The sequence below is a fragment of the Erinaceus europaeus genome, chromosome 3 (assembly GCF_950295315.1).
Source record: "Erinaceus europaeus chromosome 3, mEriEur2.1, whole genome shotgun sequence".
NCBI lineage: Eukaryota > Metazoa > Chordata > Mammalia > Eulipotyphla > Erinaceidae > Erinaceus > Erinaceus europaeus.
Window position 1 is genome coordinate 38,713,149 of NC_080164.1, and position 12,046 is coordinate 38,725,194.

At 36.9% G+C, this 12,046-nt stretch overlaps 1 protein-coding gene across 7 annotated transcripts in view; it reads right to left on the minus strand.

The window, feature by feature from the left end:
* Positions 1-2,547: 2,547 nt before the first annotated feature.
* The window catches only part of DCDC2C (doublecortin domain containing 2C), a 203,194-nt gene continuing 193,695 nt past the window's right edge, over positions 2,548-12,046 (minus strand). For 3 of the 7 annotated variants that reach the window (XM_060187036.1, XM_060187034.1, XM_060187038.1), the window contains 2 exons: positions 5,665-6,251; positions 2,709-2,797 (listed from right to left, as the gene is read on the minus strand). In XM_060187036.1, coding sequence (XP_060043019.1) covers positions 5,800-6,251 — 452 coding nt within the window. In that variant the 3' untranslated portion in view covers positions 2,709-2,797; positions 5,665-5,799. Of the gene's footprint in view, positions 2,798-5,664; positions 6,252-12,046 lie in introns of those variants that run through there. The other 4 variants (XM_060187039.1, XM_060187037.1, XM_060187035.1 and 1 more) reach the window with 3 other exon arrangements.

The following is a 12,046-nucleotide window of genomic DNA, read 5'->3' on the forward strand; positions in this document are numbered from 1 at the left end:
ACCCACTTACATTTGTATACTTGCAATAAAATTTTAAATGCTATTATGCTAGTGATTCATTCTAACTTTTTTATTACCTTTATTTATTTATTGGATAGAGGCAGTCAGAAATTGAGAGGGAAGGGGGTGATAGGGAGAGAGACACCTGCAATACTGCTTCACCACTTGCAAAGTTTTCCCCCTGCAGGTGGCATTCTAAATTTTTTCATTCAATATACCAGGATAAACTTTTTTTTTTTTAGAGATAGTTTCCTCTAGTGTGGTAGACTACGGCTGGTCTTGAACCTGGGTCACATACATGGCAAAATAGCACACTACTAAGTAATCCATTTCACTGGCCCAAGATTTTTAATTTCCAGAAATAGTATATATCATTTGTTCATCTATGGAAATGCAAAAAATATGGGGATTAAAGTTAAAGTTCACTTACAAGTTTTATCTCTATTTTATTTGCATTCCAGACATCATTTAAGAAGTTGTAGATTATTTTTTTGGTTAAAAATTCCTGTGCTCTCACCAAGGTTGAATTTTTGCAATAAAGACTTAGATATTAGGGGGTCTGGTGGTGACACACCTGGTTGAGTGCACATGTTACAATTCACAAGGACCGAGGTTCGAGCCTCCAGTTCCCACCTATAAGGGGAAAGCTTTGTGAGTGGTAAAGCAGTGTTGTCGGTGTCTCTCTGTCTCTCTCCTCTATCATTCCCTTCCCTCTTGATTTCTGGCTCTCTATCCAAAAAATAAGTAAAGATAATATAAAAAATATAAAAAGACTTTGATATTGACATCAACAAAGTAGTAGACATGTTAAGTACTTAAATGTGTTTATAGGTGGCAAACCTGGTTGAGTGCACATGTTGCTATGTGCAAGGATCTGGGTTCAAGCACCTGGTCCCCACTTGTGTGGGAGACACTTTGGGAGTGGTGACGCAGTGCTACAGGTGCCTCCATTCTCTCTTCCTATCTCTCCCCTCTCAATACATCTTTGTTCTATCAAATAAAATGATAAACTGGATGCTGGGAGTGGTAGATTTGTCATATAGGTGATAACCATGGTGAAAAAAAAAAGAACTAAATATATTGAATGTTTATTATTACTATTATCATGACCATCATCATTATCACCACTAAGGTTGTTACTGGGGCTCGGTGCCTCATGACTCCAGCACTACTGAAGGCTATTATTATTATTTTTTCCCTAATAGGGGAAGAGAAACTATGAGAAGTAAAGAAAGAGAGGAAGAGTGGGAGAGAGAAAAGACAAAGAGAAGAGCCTGTAACCTTGTTCCCCTATTTATGAGGCTTCCCAGTGCAGGTGGGGTAGAGGGGTTTGAGCTGGTGGTCCTTGTACCTGGTAACATGTGCAGTCTACAGCGTGAACCACTAACTAGCCTCAGAATTACTGTTAAAATAATTATAATTGGGAGTTGGGCGGTAGCGCAGCGGATTAAGCGCAGGTGGCGCAAAGCACAAGGATCGGCATAAGGATTCCGGTTCGAGCCCCCCGGATCCCCACCTGCAGGGGAGTCGCTCACAAGTGGGGAAGCAGGCCTGCAGGTGTCTGTCTTTCCTTTCCCCTTTCTGTCTTCCCCTCCTCTATTTCTCTCTATCCTATCCAACAACAACGTCATCAATAATAACTACAACAATAAAACAACAAGGACAACAAAAGGGAATAAATAAATAAATATAAAAAATTAAAAAATAATAATAATAATTAAAATTGTTGTCTACAGGTTCCATAGTTTCAACTTTTAATATTTTTACTGGTGCTTCTTAAAATGCTTATAAATTAGTCTGAATTAAAATTTATTCCAAATGTTAATTTTTTGGATTGTCCCCCAAATTATACTACTTTTAATAATAACCAAATGTTTTGTATGGACATATTTCCATAATCCTGAAAGAATCATAACAATTTATAATCTGGGGTTCACACATTCTAAATTAAACAGTCCTATCCAATAAATAAAGGCAGTTTTTTAAAAATCTTTAAAAATGCTGCAAGGCACAAGAATCTGACTTCAAGTACCCAGTCCCCAACTGCAGGGGGGAAACTTTACAAAAGGTGAAATAATGATGCAAGTGTCTTTTGTATTTCTTCCTCTCTATCTCCCACTTTCCTCTTAGTTTCTCTCTGTCTCTATCCAATAAATAAATAACATTTTTTAATTAAATTATATTTTTAAAAAAGAAAAATTACAACTTTTGCAATAGAAAACTGTTAAATCTTAGCACATAGGTACAAGGTAATTTCATCTCCAGAAAGTAAGCAGTCTAGTAAAAATGTTCTCCCTACCTAACCTCAGATTATTTTTCACTCCTTTTCATTTTGAATTACCCATCCAGAAGATAACATGTTACGTATTCCAAACCTCCTATAGAAGAGGTCCCAGATCCATTTTTTGTGAGAATGCTCAAGCTATACAAAAGTAAAACTATCTTTCAATACATATTACAAGGACAGATCAGGAAAAAATATATACACAAGTTGTATATGTAATCAACCTCTTGTTTTTCTGTAAGGCTTAATTACAAAGAACCACATTTTCATCCTTTTAAATGTTTAATAAAAAGAAATATCACCAAGAAAAAGGAATAAGAACAATATGGAACTGTACTGGAAACATCCACAGCTTTCACTTTTGAGAAGACATTATGACGAGGGCATCAGTTTCACCATGAACAACGTGTTCTTGCTGTTAAAATAAGAGTCAGAAGCACCATGACTGATGGGAAACTGGCTTCAAGTAGATAGAATGGTGATTTAATCTACGGGTTTCCACTCCCAGACCATCTGAAAGACACAGAAAAGCAGATTAAAGGGGAAAAAAGGCATGATGTGGACTCCTTTGATACATAATTCTCATAGACTGGGTTGTGAATGTCTGAGCTCATGACACATTGAAAACTAAGACCTACAGGATTAAAGATTAGCTAAACAGGGAGTATCTATACAGCACTTAACTTCTGGCAAGGAATGTTGCAGAAAATAACCTTGAAAATATATTCTCAAATGAGGTTTATTCAGTATTAACGGTCCTCTCATTTCAGCTGATATAAAACTACTCCCTTGAGCTAGGGAAATAGCACAGCAGATTACACAGCAGACTTTCATGTCTGAGCCCCAGAAGTTCCAGGTTCAATCCCTAGCACCCACATAAGCCAGAGTTGAGCAGTCATCTGGTTAAAAATAATAGTAGTAGCAGTAATAAGTAAAATGTAAAATAAGCTGCCTCTTCCTATCTCTTCTGCCTTTTCCTCCCTCTTCTCCATCTCCCAGACCCCAGCTAGCCATCTTGAAATGTGCCATAATATTCTGGCATTGATTAAATCTGCATGGGGCTTTTTGTTTGTTTACTTTTTTGGTTTTTGTTTCTGTCTTGTTCAATAGTAGTAGGAATACCATGCTAAGGAATTTTCTAATCCATACCCCTTAGTGTCCTAATTACTCTAAAACTAGACTCCAAACATTGGCACAATTAATTTTCAATGAATCAGTATTTATGTATCCATTAAAATAAAATAAGTGTCTTAACCAGTACAGCATTATGAATTTCGGAGGTTAGGGGTAGACAAAATAGCACACCCAGGAAAGTACTTATTTTCACCATATATACAACCAAGGTCTAAGCTCGTAGTGTACCTCATGGGAATACTATGGTACTGAGCAAAGTTTCTGTGCTGCTCTCTCTCTAGTCCATCTATTCCTAGTTCACAAAATAAAATAGGTTCAGAGAAGAAATTTTTAAGTTTCATTTGGTTCATGTCATAATTATGTACCAAGAAAAATTGAATATGCAGTGGATCTAGAATTCATTTCTAATGAAAAGGAAGAGAGAAAAGTTCTGTTCCTATGGGGGAGGCAGAGGTAGTGTATCTGGTTGAGAGCACACTTTGCAGTGCACAAGCCACCTGCAGAGGGAGTTTCATGAGTGGTGAATCAGTGCAATAGGTATCTCTCTGTCTCCTCCTTCCCTCTCAATTTCTCTTTGTCTCTACCTAAAATAAATAATAAGTGAATAAATATTTTTAAAAAGAAAAAATACAAATGCTTTTAAGAAAAAAAAGTTCAGTTCCTGTGCTGATACCTATAAGACACATATCATGTTGATTTATGCCAACTACCTAGTCCCTCTGGTGAATTCGTAATACAATGTCTGCTGTAAACTCTATGATCACTACATTTGCTCCCAAACCTACTACCATCATTCTCATTTTACAGAAGACAACTAATATTTGGAGAGGATAGTAAATGTTCAAGACCTTGTGGTTGGCAGACCCTGGACTAAACTATCTTTCTATTGCTAATCCTTCCTTTGTCTGCAATCATATACAACAGCACAAGCTGAAAAGAAGTCTCAAGCAAGAAGGAGTGGCAATGTATTTCTAAAGTTCTTCCTCAAGTGCCAAAACATGTGCTCAGGATGGGGCTAAACCAAATCAATAGACTCTCTACCAGAAACTTATTTGTTAAAAATCAAATAAGCCAAAAGTTATTGATGATAATCATTTGGTTATATTTCCCTTTCTTTCTTTCCTTTTTTTCTTTTTTTTTACTATCACTGCGGCTTCACCATTCAGTTCAGGCTTCTATTCAGAAAGAAAGATGGAGACAGAGAGAGAGGAAGAGATACCACACTGAAACTTCCTCTAGTGTGGTGGGGACCAGGCTTGAGGCTGGTCCTCATACTATATTTTCCAATTTAAAGTCTAATAAATGCTGTGATGAAGTCTAACAACAAATCAAGAAACCACTAAATAGCAACATCGATTGCTCCTCCTACATATCAACACTGAATAACTAATTAACAAGTGATGACACACTTCTTTGATCTTTAACTAAACTTTGGAAGTGCTAAAATCCTTGTTTTCTTTTTTGCTCTGGCAGTCAAAAAAATTGGCTAACAATAATAGCATAATAAATTTAGCAGAGCCTCTGGGTAAAATGACTTAAATAACATAAAAGACACCAACCAAAATGGCATAATGGTGAGTGTTAGTACTTTTAGTCCTTTTGTGTACCTGGTAATTTCCAAGTGGTTTTATGATAGGCATTATCTCTTTAAATTTTCCCAATACCCTATGAGTTAGTTATCATTGTGAACCCAATTTATGGACAGAGAAACTGGTTCTCAGACCTAAGTCACATGCTTATTAAGCAACCAAACTTGTGTACTTTTACCTAAAAATCCATCATCCTAATCAACAATATGGGATTCCATGGGGCTCTACTGTCTATCTCTGACAGATAAGGCATAGATAGACAGATGATAGATAGATATAAAGATAAATAGATAGACAGATATAGATAGATAGATAGATGATAGATAGATAGATAGATAGATAGATAGATAGATAGATGCTGTATGTGAAGATATATAGACATAATGTGAATAATTAGTATATGATGCCTAATTCAATATTAAGCAGGAAGAATGAATTGGAAACAGCTTGTACAGGTGGCACTTTCAATAGTGACTTCGTCACGCTGGAGTACCAGATAGGTGCTGCTGTTCTGAAGAGAGGAGATCTAAGTCTCACTAATAACTTCCTTTGTGCCTGGCATTATATGCAGGGAATAGAAGGGACAAAATTCAAGATAAATTTAGTTTCAATCAATTCTTTAAAGTTTATGTTTAGCCACTAGAATATGGAACTCACAATTCTACTATTATACAGCATACCTCTTCAGAGTAATGAGGGGAAAGTGTCTAACTGTATTTTCATTTTCCTTGTGAAATTTTCTAGATTGTGGCTGTTGCTCTTTACAGTGAGTGACATTTTGCTTTCATAGTATCAAAATGGAGTTTGTGATCCCGTAGATACTCTGTTTGCAAATGGTTGCTCCATGGACTGCTGTGCAAAGGTTTCTCCTTCGTCAGATATCTGTTCTTGGGATGGTTGTCCCAAAGATGGCTGTTCTTCTTGGTCGAGTATTTGTCTGGAGGATGGTTGTCTCATTAATGATTGTATAGAGCGTTCTTCATAAGGTATCAGTTCTTGGGATGGTTTTCCCAAGTAAAACTGTTCAGAGGGTTCTTCTTCATGACGTATCTGTCCTTGGAATGGTTGTCCTAAGTTTGACTGTTGCAGTGATTCCTCCAGCTTGGGTGTTTCTTTTAACTGTGTTGCTGAATCTTCTTGTGATTGTTGTTCCATTGGTGTTTCTCTTTGTTCTTCTAGTTTGCCTTGGGTTTCTAGTAGTACAGGTGTATTTTTTTCTTCTAGTATGTCATTTGGTTCTTTTTCTTGTTTTCAGCAAACAAAATAAAACAAAGTCACCAATAAACACAGTAGCCATCTAAACCAAGTGAAATTAATTATAAAACAACAAGCACTGCTGCTATATCATTGACTTCCCAGTGATACTGATAATTTTATAAAAATGTTCACATATGCTATCATACTTACAATGTGCTTTTACATACATTATCACTTTTACTCTCATTTGGAAATACATTCATGTGTTGCTTAGCTTTGGAAATACATCCTGAGAAATGTGTTAGGAGAATTCATCATTGTGTGAATGTCAAAGAGTGTACTCACATAGATCTAGATGGCATAACCTGTGATATATGGTAGAGCCTATTGGGACCACCTTCATATAAGCAGTCTATCACTGACCAAAATGTCATTGATATATTATCATATGAACCAAAACAAGATAAAACAAAGAGTGGATTGATGTCAGAGAAGTCTAGCAGAAAAAAGGATAAAAGGTATGATAATAAACATTAATTAAACTTATATAACCAAATATCTGAAAGAGAAAGAAACCTTATCACCAAAGCTCCAGTGATGTTGGGGTGGGGTCACACCTGGCAAAGTTATCTGTCACCCTCCCAGTCCTAGAGAAAAGATTTTTAGTTAAAATGAAAAAGATTTAATCAGATGCAGGAAAGTCCAGGCCTACTGTTCTCCTGAAGAGAAACCAACACATGGGAACAATGTAGAGATGCAGAAAGATTATCCTACTAACCTTTCACTGGCAAGTCCCTACTTCTCAATGCCAACATTATGTATTCACATAGTGACAAACAAAACATAGCAGAAGTTAAATTCTGATCCTAAAAATGAAAAACATCACTCTTTAAGATAGCATGAAGGAAGAATTTTCAGCAAAAGGCATCCCAAAACCTGACAAAAAACAGAAAATTGAACTGCCTCAACGTCCGTGTTTATTTCCTCCTCCCTTCAAAACAAACAAATCTTACCCTTACTTCTTTTTTTTTCAGATGTAACATCAGACCCCAATCCAGAAAATATGATTTAAATTTCATTTACAGCATTTCTTTCGATTCTGGAGAAGGCCCAGGTAGTGGCACACCTGGTTAAGCACACACATTACAGTTGTGCAACAACAAAGGTTCAAGTCCCTGGTCCTCACCTGCAAGGGGAAAGCTTCATGAATGGTAAAGTAGGACTGCAGATGTCTCTTTGTCTCTTTCCCTCTCTATCTCCCCCTTCTCTTCTCAATTTCTCTGTCTGTATCCAATAAAAAATAAAAACAAAAACTTACCATACTGACTCTGGTCAATTCTGGTAAATTTGTTCACTAACCCCAGAAACTCATCACTTCCTATTCATCCCACAGCCCCATTGAGACTCCCCAACAGAAAAGACAGAAAGTTGTAAGTATGTGCAATGGTCTCTTACCTTTGCCTTCTCCCCTTGTCACCAGGGTGATGGTTTTAAGACAGAAATTTAGTTATTTCGTTTCCCTGCTTTAACACTATCTACAAGAAAAATATCAAAACCCATGGAGTGGCACACAGCTTAGAGTGGCATGGCAGCAATGGTCATCCAATGGCCAAGCTACTTCCCTGACTGGCACAAAGCTGTCAGAGATAGTTCCAGACAATTCACATGCAATTCCAGTCAGAAGATGAGTTCTGACCAAAAGTCCATGAAACACAGTGTGTCCGTCCCTCCATTCAGGTAGTTGGCATCTGATATAATCTCTTTCTGCCTTCACTCTGCAGAAGAATCTCCTTTGAGTTTAGTCATGTGTGAGATGGAAATTTCACAAAATCTACTGAGTCATAGCTACAATTAAGGGTACCCAAGAAAACCTTCCATCCACAGTAGGCTTTGCAAAATCAAGAAATCAGTGTTCACTCTGTAGTAACTGAGAATTGGGGTGGCATATTTTTAACATCTTGATCTAGCTCACACTTGCTGGTACAAAGGATCTGAAAATCTGGGCCTATTCTGAGTTTCCATCTCTGCTCACACTCTTCCCTGATTTTCATTTTCGATTGTTGTACTGTTTTATGTACAACTGTTCCTCCATTAGTACAATCTGCCTATCAGTACAGTTACCCTTGCTAGCAATGCTAAGATAAATCTCTTCACAAGTCATTTGAGTCATCCTCTCATTCATAGCACAATCTAATCCCTGCATCCTCTCCTGTAGGTCAAGACTGTCCTCTGTTCTCTCCTAAAATATTTCCCTGGCATCCTTCACAAACCACTGTTTAAACATCTATGCATCAGCTTAAGAAAAGTGAACTTCTTGAGAAAGACAAAACTTGCCATATATATGCTCTCAACACTCAGCATAGTACCAAGCAAAGTGTGTGCTCTATCTTGGGTCTGTTGATTTGATTAAATACATGAATCCAGACTTAGGAGTCTACTTTTTGCATAATCTTGGGCAAATCACTTTCTCCTTCTGAGATTCAATTATTTCTTTTAAAATAGGGTTAGAATGAATGGTTTTTCTAGTGTGGAATATAGATAATAGAAACACATAAACTTGGTGGAATAGGGGGAATGGTGGGAGGTAGCCAAACTATCTCTTAAGAGTTTGTGAGAACTGTGGTGGTTGGAAGTGGGAGTGAAGAGGAGAAAGACAGAACTATGGTGCTGGGTACTGCGTGAAACTGTACCCTTATAGTCTTGTAAACCATTGATAAATCACTAGTAAGAAAAAAATTTAAGTAAGAATAGAAGCAGGAGAATGAAGGATTATGGTGCCAAATGAGTGAAAGCAACATAGTAAAGGGTAAACATTGATATACACTATCAGTACCACACAAATATCACATAAATGCTTAAATACAAATAAAAAGAGGGGAGATTATAGAAGCAAACCCAAAAACTGCCACAAGGTAAGAGATTATTATATGCTGAAGGGAAGGTGTGGCAGGGAGAGGTGTAATGAAGTATAGCTGCCCTTTGCAAAGCCCTAGGTAGATTGGCTCAGTCCTCACACAGATTCTGCCCTAAACACTGCACTTGTTCCTCCTTCAAAGCCTCCTTCCCCAACTAGACCACCATCAATTGTGGGCAAGGATTGTGTCTTACTTGTATCTACTTCTCAAGATCCCAACTTATCCTAGAATACAGAAAATGCTTAATGAATGAGAGAATAAGGGAGTAAATAATAAATGAATGAATAGTAATTCTATACATCAAACACTCATAAGGTCATATAAAAGTAAAGTCTCAAAACTAAAAATAGAATCGAGATTAAATTATATTACATGAATAATATATTACTATAATGTTATGTTAAAAATTAATAGAAAACTAGGTATGTGCTATATTAATAAATAATAAGATGTATTTTTAAAATCCTTGCTTTCACTTTTCCTTTCACAATGCAATTGCCAAAATTTCCAAGCACAGCATGTGTGCTTTACACTGTTTTTTTTAATTGAACCCACACTCCAATAGGTCTCTAAACACAGCTAAAAAAAAGCCACTTCAGAGCACCTAAGAATTTTCATATTTCACTGAAGTCCCTCTTGTCTGATCCCCATCACTTCTTAAATCATTTTACTGGGCTGTAATGGTTTAGAGCAAAGTCACTGACATACTGGTACAATTTCTTATCTCCCCATGATACGTGTCTGCAAAATACTCTCAAACCCCAATAACTCAAGTCCTTTTCCACCATCATTCCCCAGGTGCCTAACTGATACTCAAAATTCTTATTATAGATTTTACAAGCTTCTCTGCTTCATTTTTGTCTTATTCAACCTATTATAAAAAATAAATGTAAGGGAGTTGGGCGGTAGCTCAGCGGGTTAAGTGCACATGCCGCAAAGTGCAAATACTGCCGTAAGGATCCGGTTGGAACCCCTGGCTCCCCACCTGCAGGAGAGTCGCTTCACAGGCAGTGAAGCAGGTCTGCAGGTGTCTCCCTCTCTCTCCCCCTCTCTGTCTACCCCTCCTCTCTTCATTTCTCCCTGTCCTATCCAGCAACGATGACAACAAGAATAACTACAACAATAAAAACAAGGGCCCCAAAAGGGAATGAATAAATAAAAAAAAAACTTTAAAAAATAAATAAATAAATAAATAAATGTAAGACTGGAAAGAGAGTTCACTGAGTAGAGTGCATGCCTTACATGTTCTCAGCAAGGTTCAAAGCCCAACACCACATGGAAATGGTATGGCACAAATCTTCCCATTGGGGATAAGAAGGTCTCTAACAAGTGGTGTTGGCAAAATTGGACAGCCACATGTAGAAAAATGAAACTAGAACACTAATTAACAATATGCACCAAAATTAACTCAAAACATATCCAAAGATCTGGATATTAGACCTGAAAGTATAAAATACATAGAAGAACATATTGGTGAAACATATCATAATATTAATACTAAAGACATATTTGGAAACGTCACACCCATGGGCAAAGGATACAAGAACAAGATTGAACAAATGAGACTATATCAAATTTAAAAGCTTTTACATATTAAAAGAAAACTCCATAAGGATAAACAGGAAACCTAGCAAATAGGAGAACATACTCACACTTCATACTTCAGACAAGCAATTGATACCAAACATCTATGAAGAACTCATACAGCTCAACAAAAAGAAAAAGAACAACCCAAAAAAAAGTGGACAGAAGATATGAATAGACAGTTCTCTAAAGAAGAGATATGCATGGCCCACAGACATATGTGGAAATGCTCTAATTCACTCATTACCAGAGAAATGCAAATTAAAAACATGAGATACCACCTCACACCTGTGAAAATGGTCTTCATCAATAAAACAGCAAAGGATAAATGTTGGAAATGATGTGGAGAGAAAGGAACTCTATTGCACTGCTAGTGGGAATACAATGGAGAATCCTTAAGCGAATACAGATGGAAATAGTCATTTCCTTGTGATCCAGCAACTTGATTCCTAGGCATTTATATAAAAGAGATAATAACATTAATTTGAAGGGATAACTACCCTCATGTTCATAGCTGCATTATCCACAATAGCCAAAATTTGGAAGCAACCAAAATGCCCTTCAATAGATGACTGTATAAAAAAGTTATGAGACATATACTCAGTGTAATACTACTTAGCAATTAAAAATATGATTTTACATCCTTTGGGATAAAATGGATGGAACTTGAGAACAATATGCCTAGTGAAACAAGGATGTAAAGAAAAACCACGGGAGTCGGGCTGTAGCGCAGCGGGTTAAGCGCAGGTGGCGCAAAGCACAAGGACCGGCATAAGGATCCCGGTTCGAACCCCGGCTCCCCACCTGCAGGAGAGTCGCTTCACAGGCGGTGAAGCAGGTCTGCAGGTGTCTATCTTTCTCTCCTCCTCTCTGTCTTCCCCTCCTCTCTCCATTTCTCTCTGTCCTATCCAACAATGACAACAATAATAACTACAACAATAAAACAACAAGGGCAACAAAAGGGAATAAATAAATAAAATAAATTAATTAATTAAAAAAAAAAAAGAAAGAAAAACCACAGGATGGTTTCACTCATATGTGGAATTTAAATAACTGAATACACAGTTGAAACCAACATCCAAACACAATATAACCTATATTTAGACTGTGGAAAACAGTAGCGTTACCTAGGGGGAGGGGGACAGGCACAGACTTTTGGTGGTGGGAAAGGTGTGAATTTTTAATCCTATAGATTTATATTATCATAAATCACTATTAATGTGACATGTCAGAGGGGGAATAGATTAAATAATTCAAGTTCTCTAACTGCCTAGACCATAGACCTAAGTAAAAATATTTGCTTTAGTCTCAACATTTAATATCTTAGATCTGTAAGATGATCA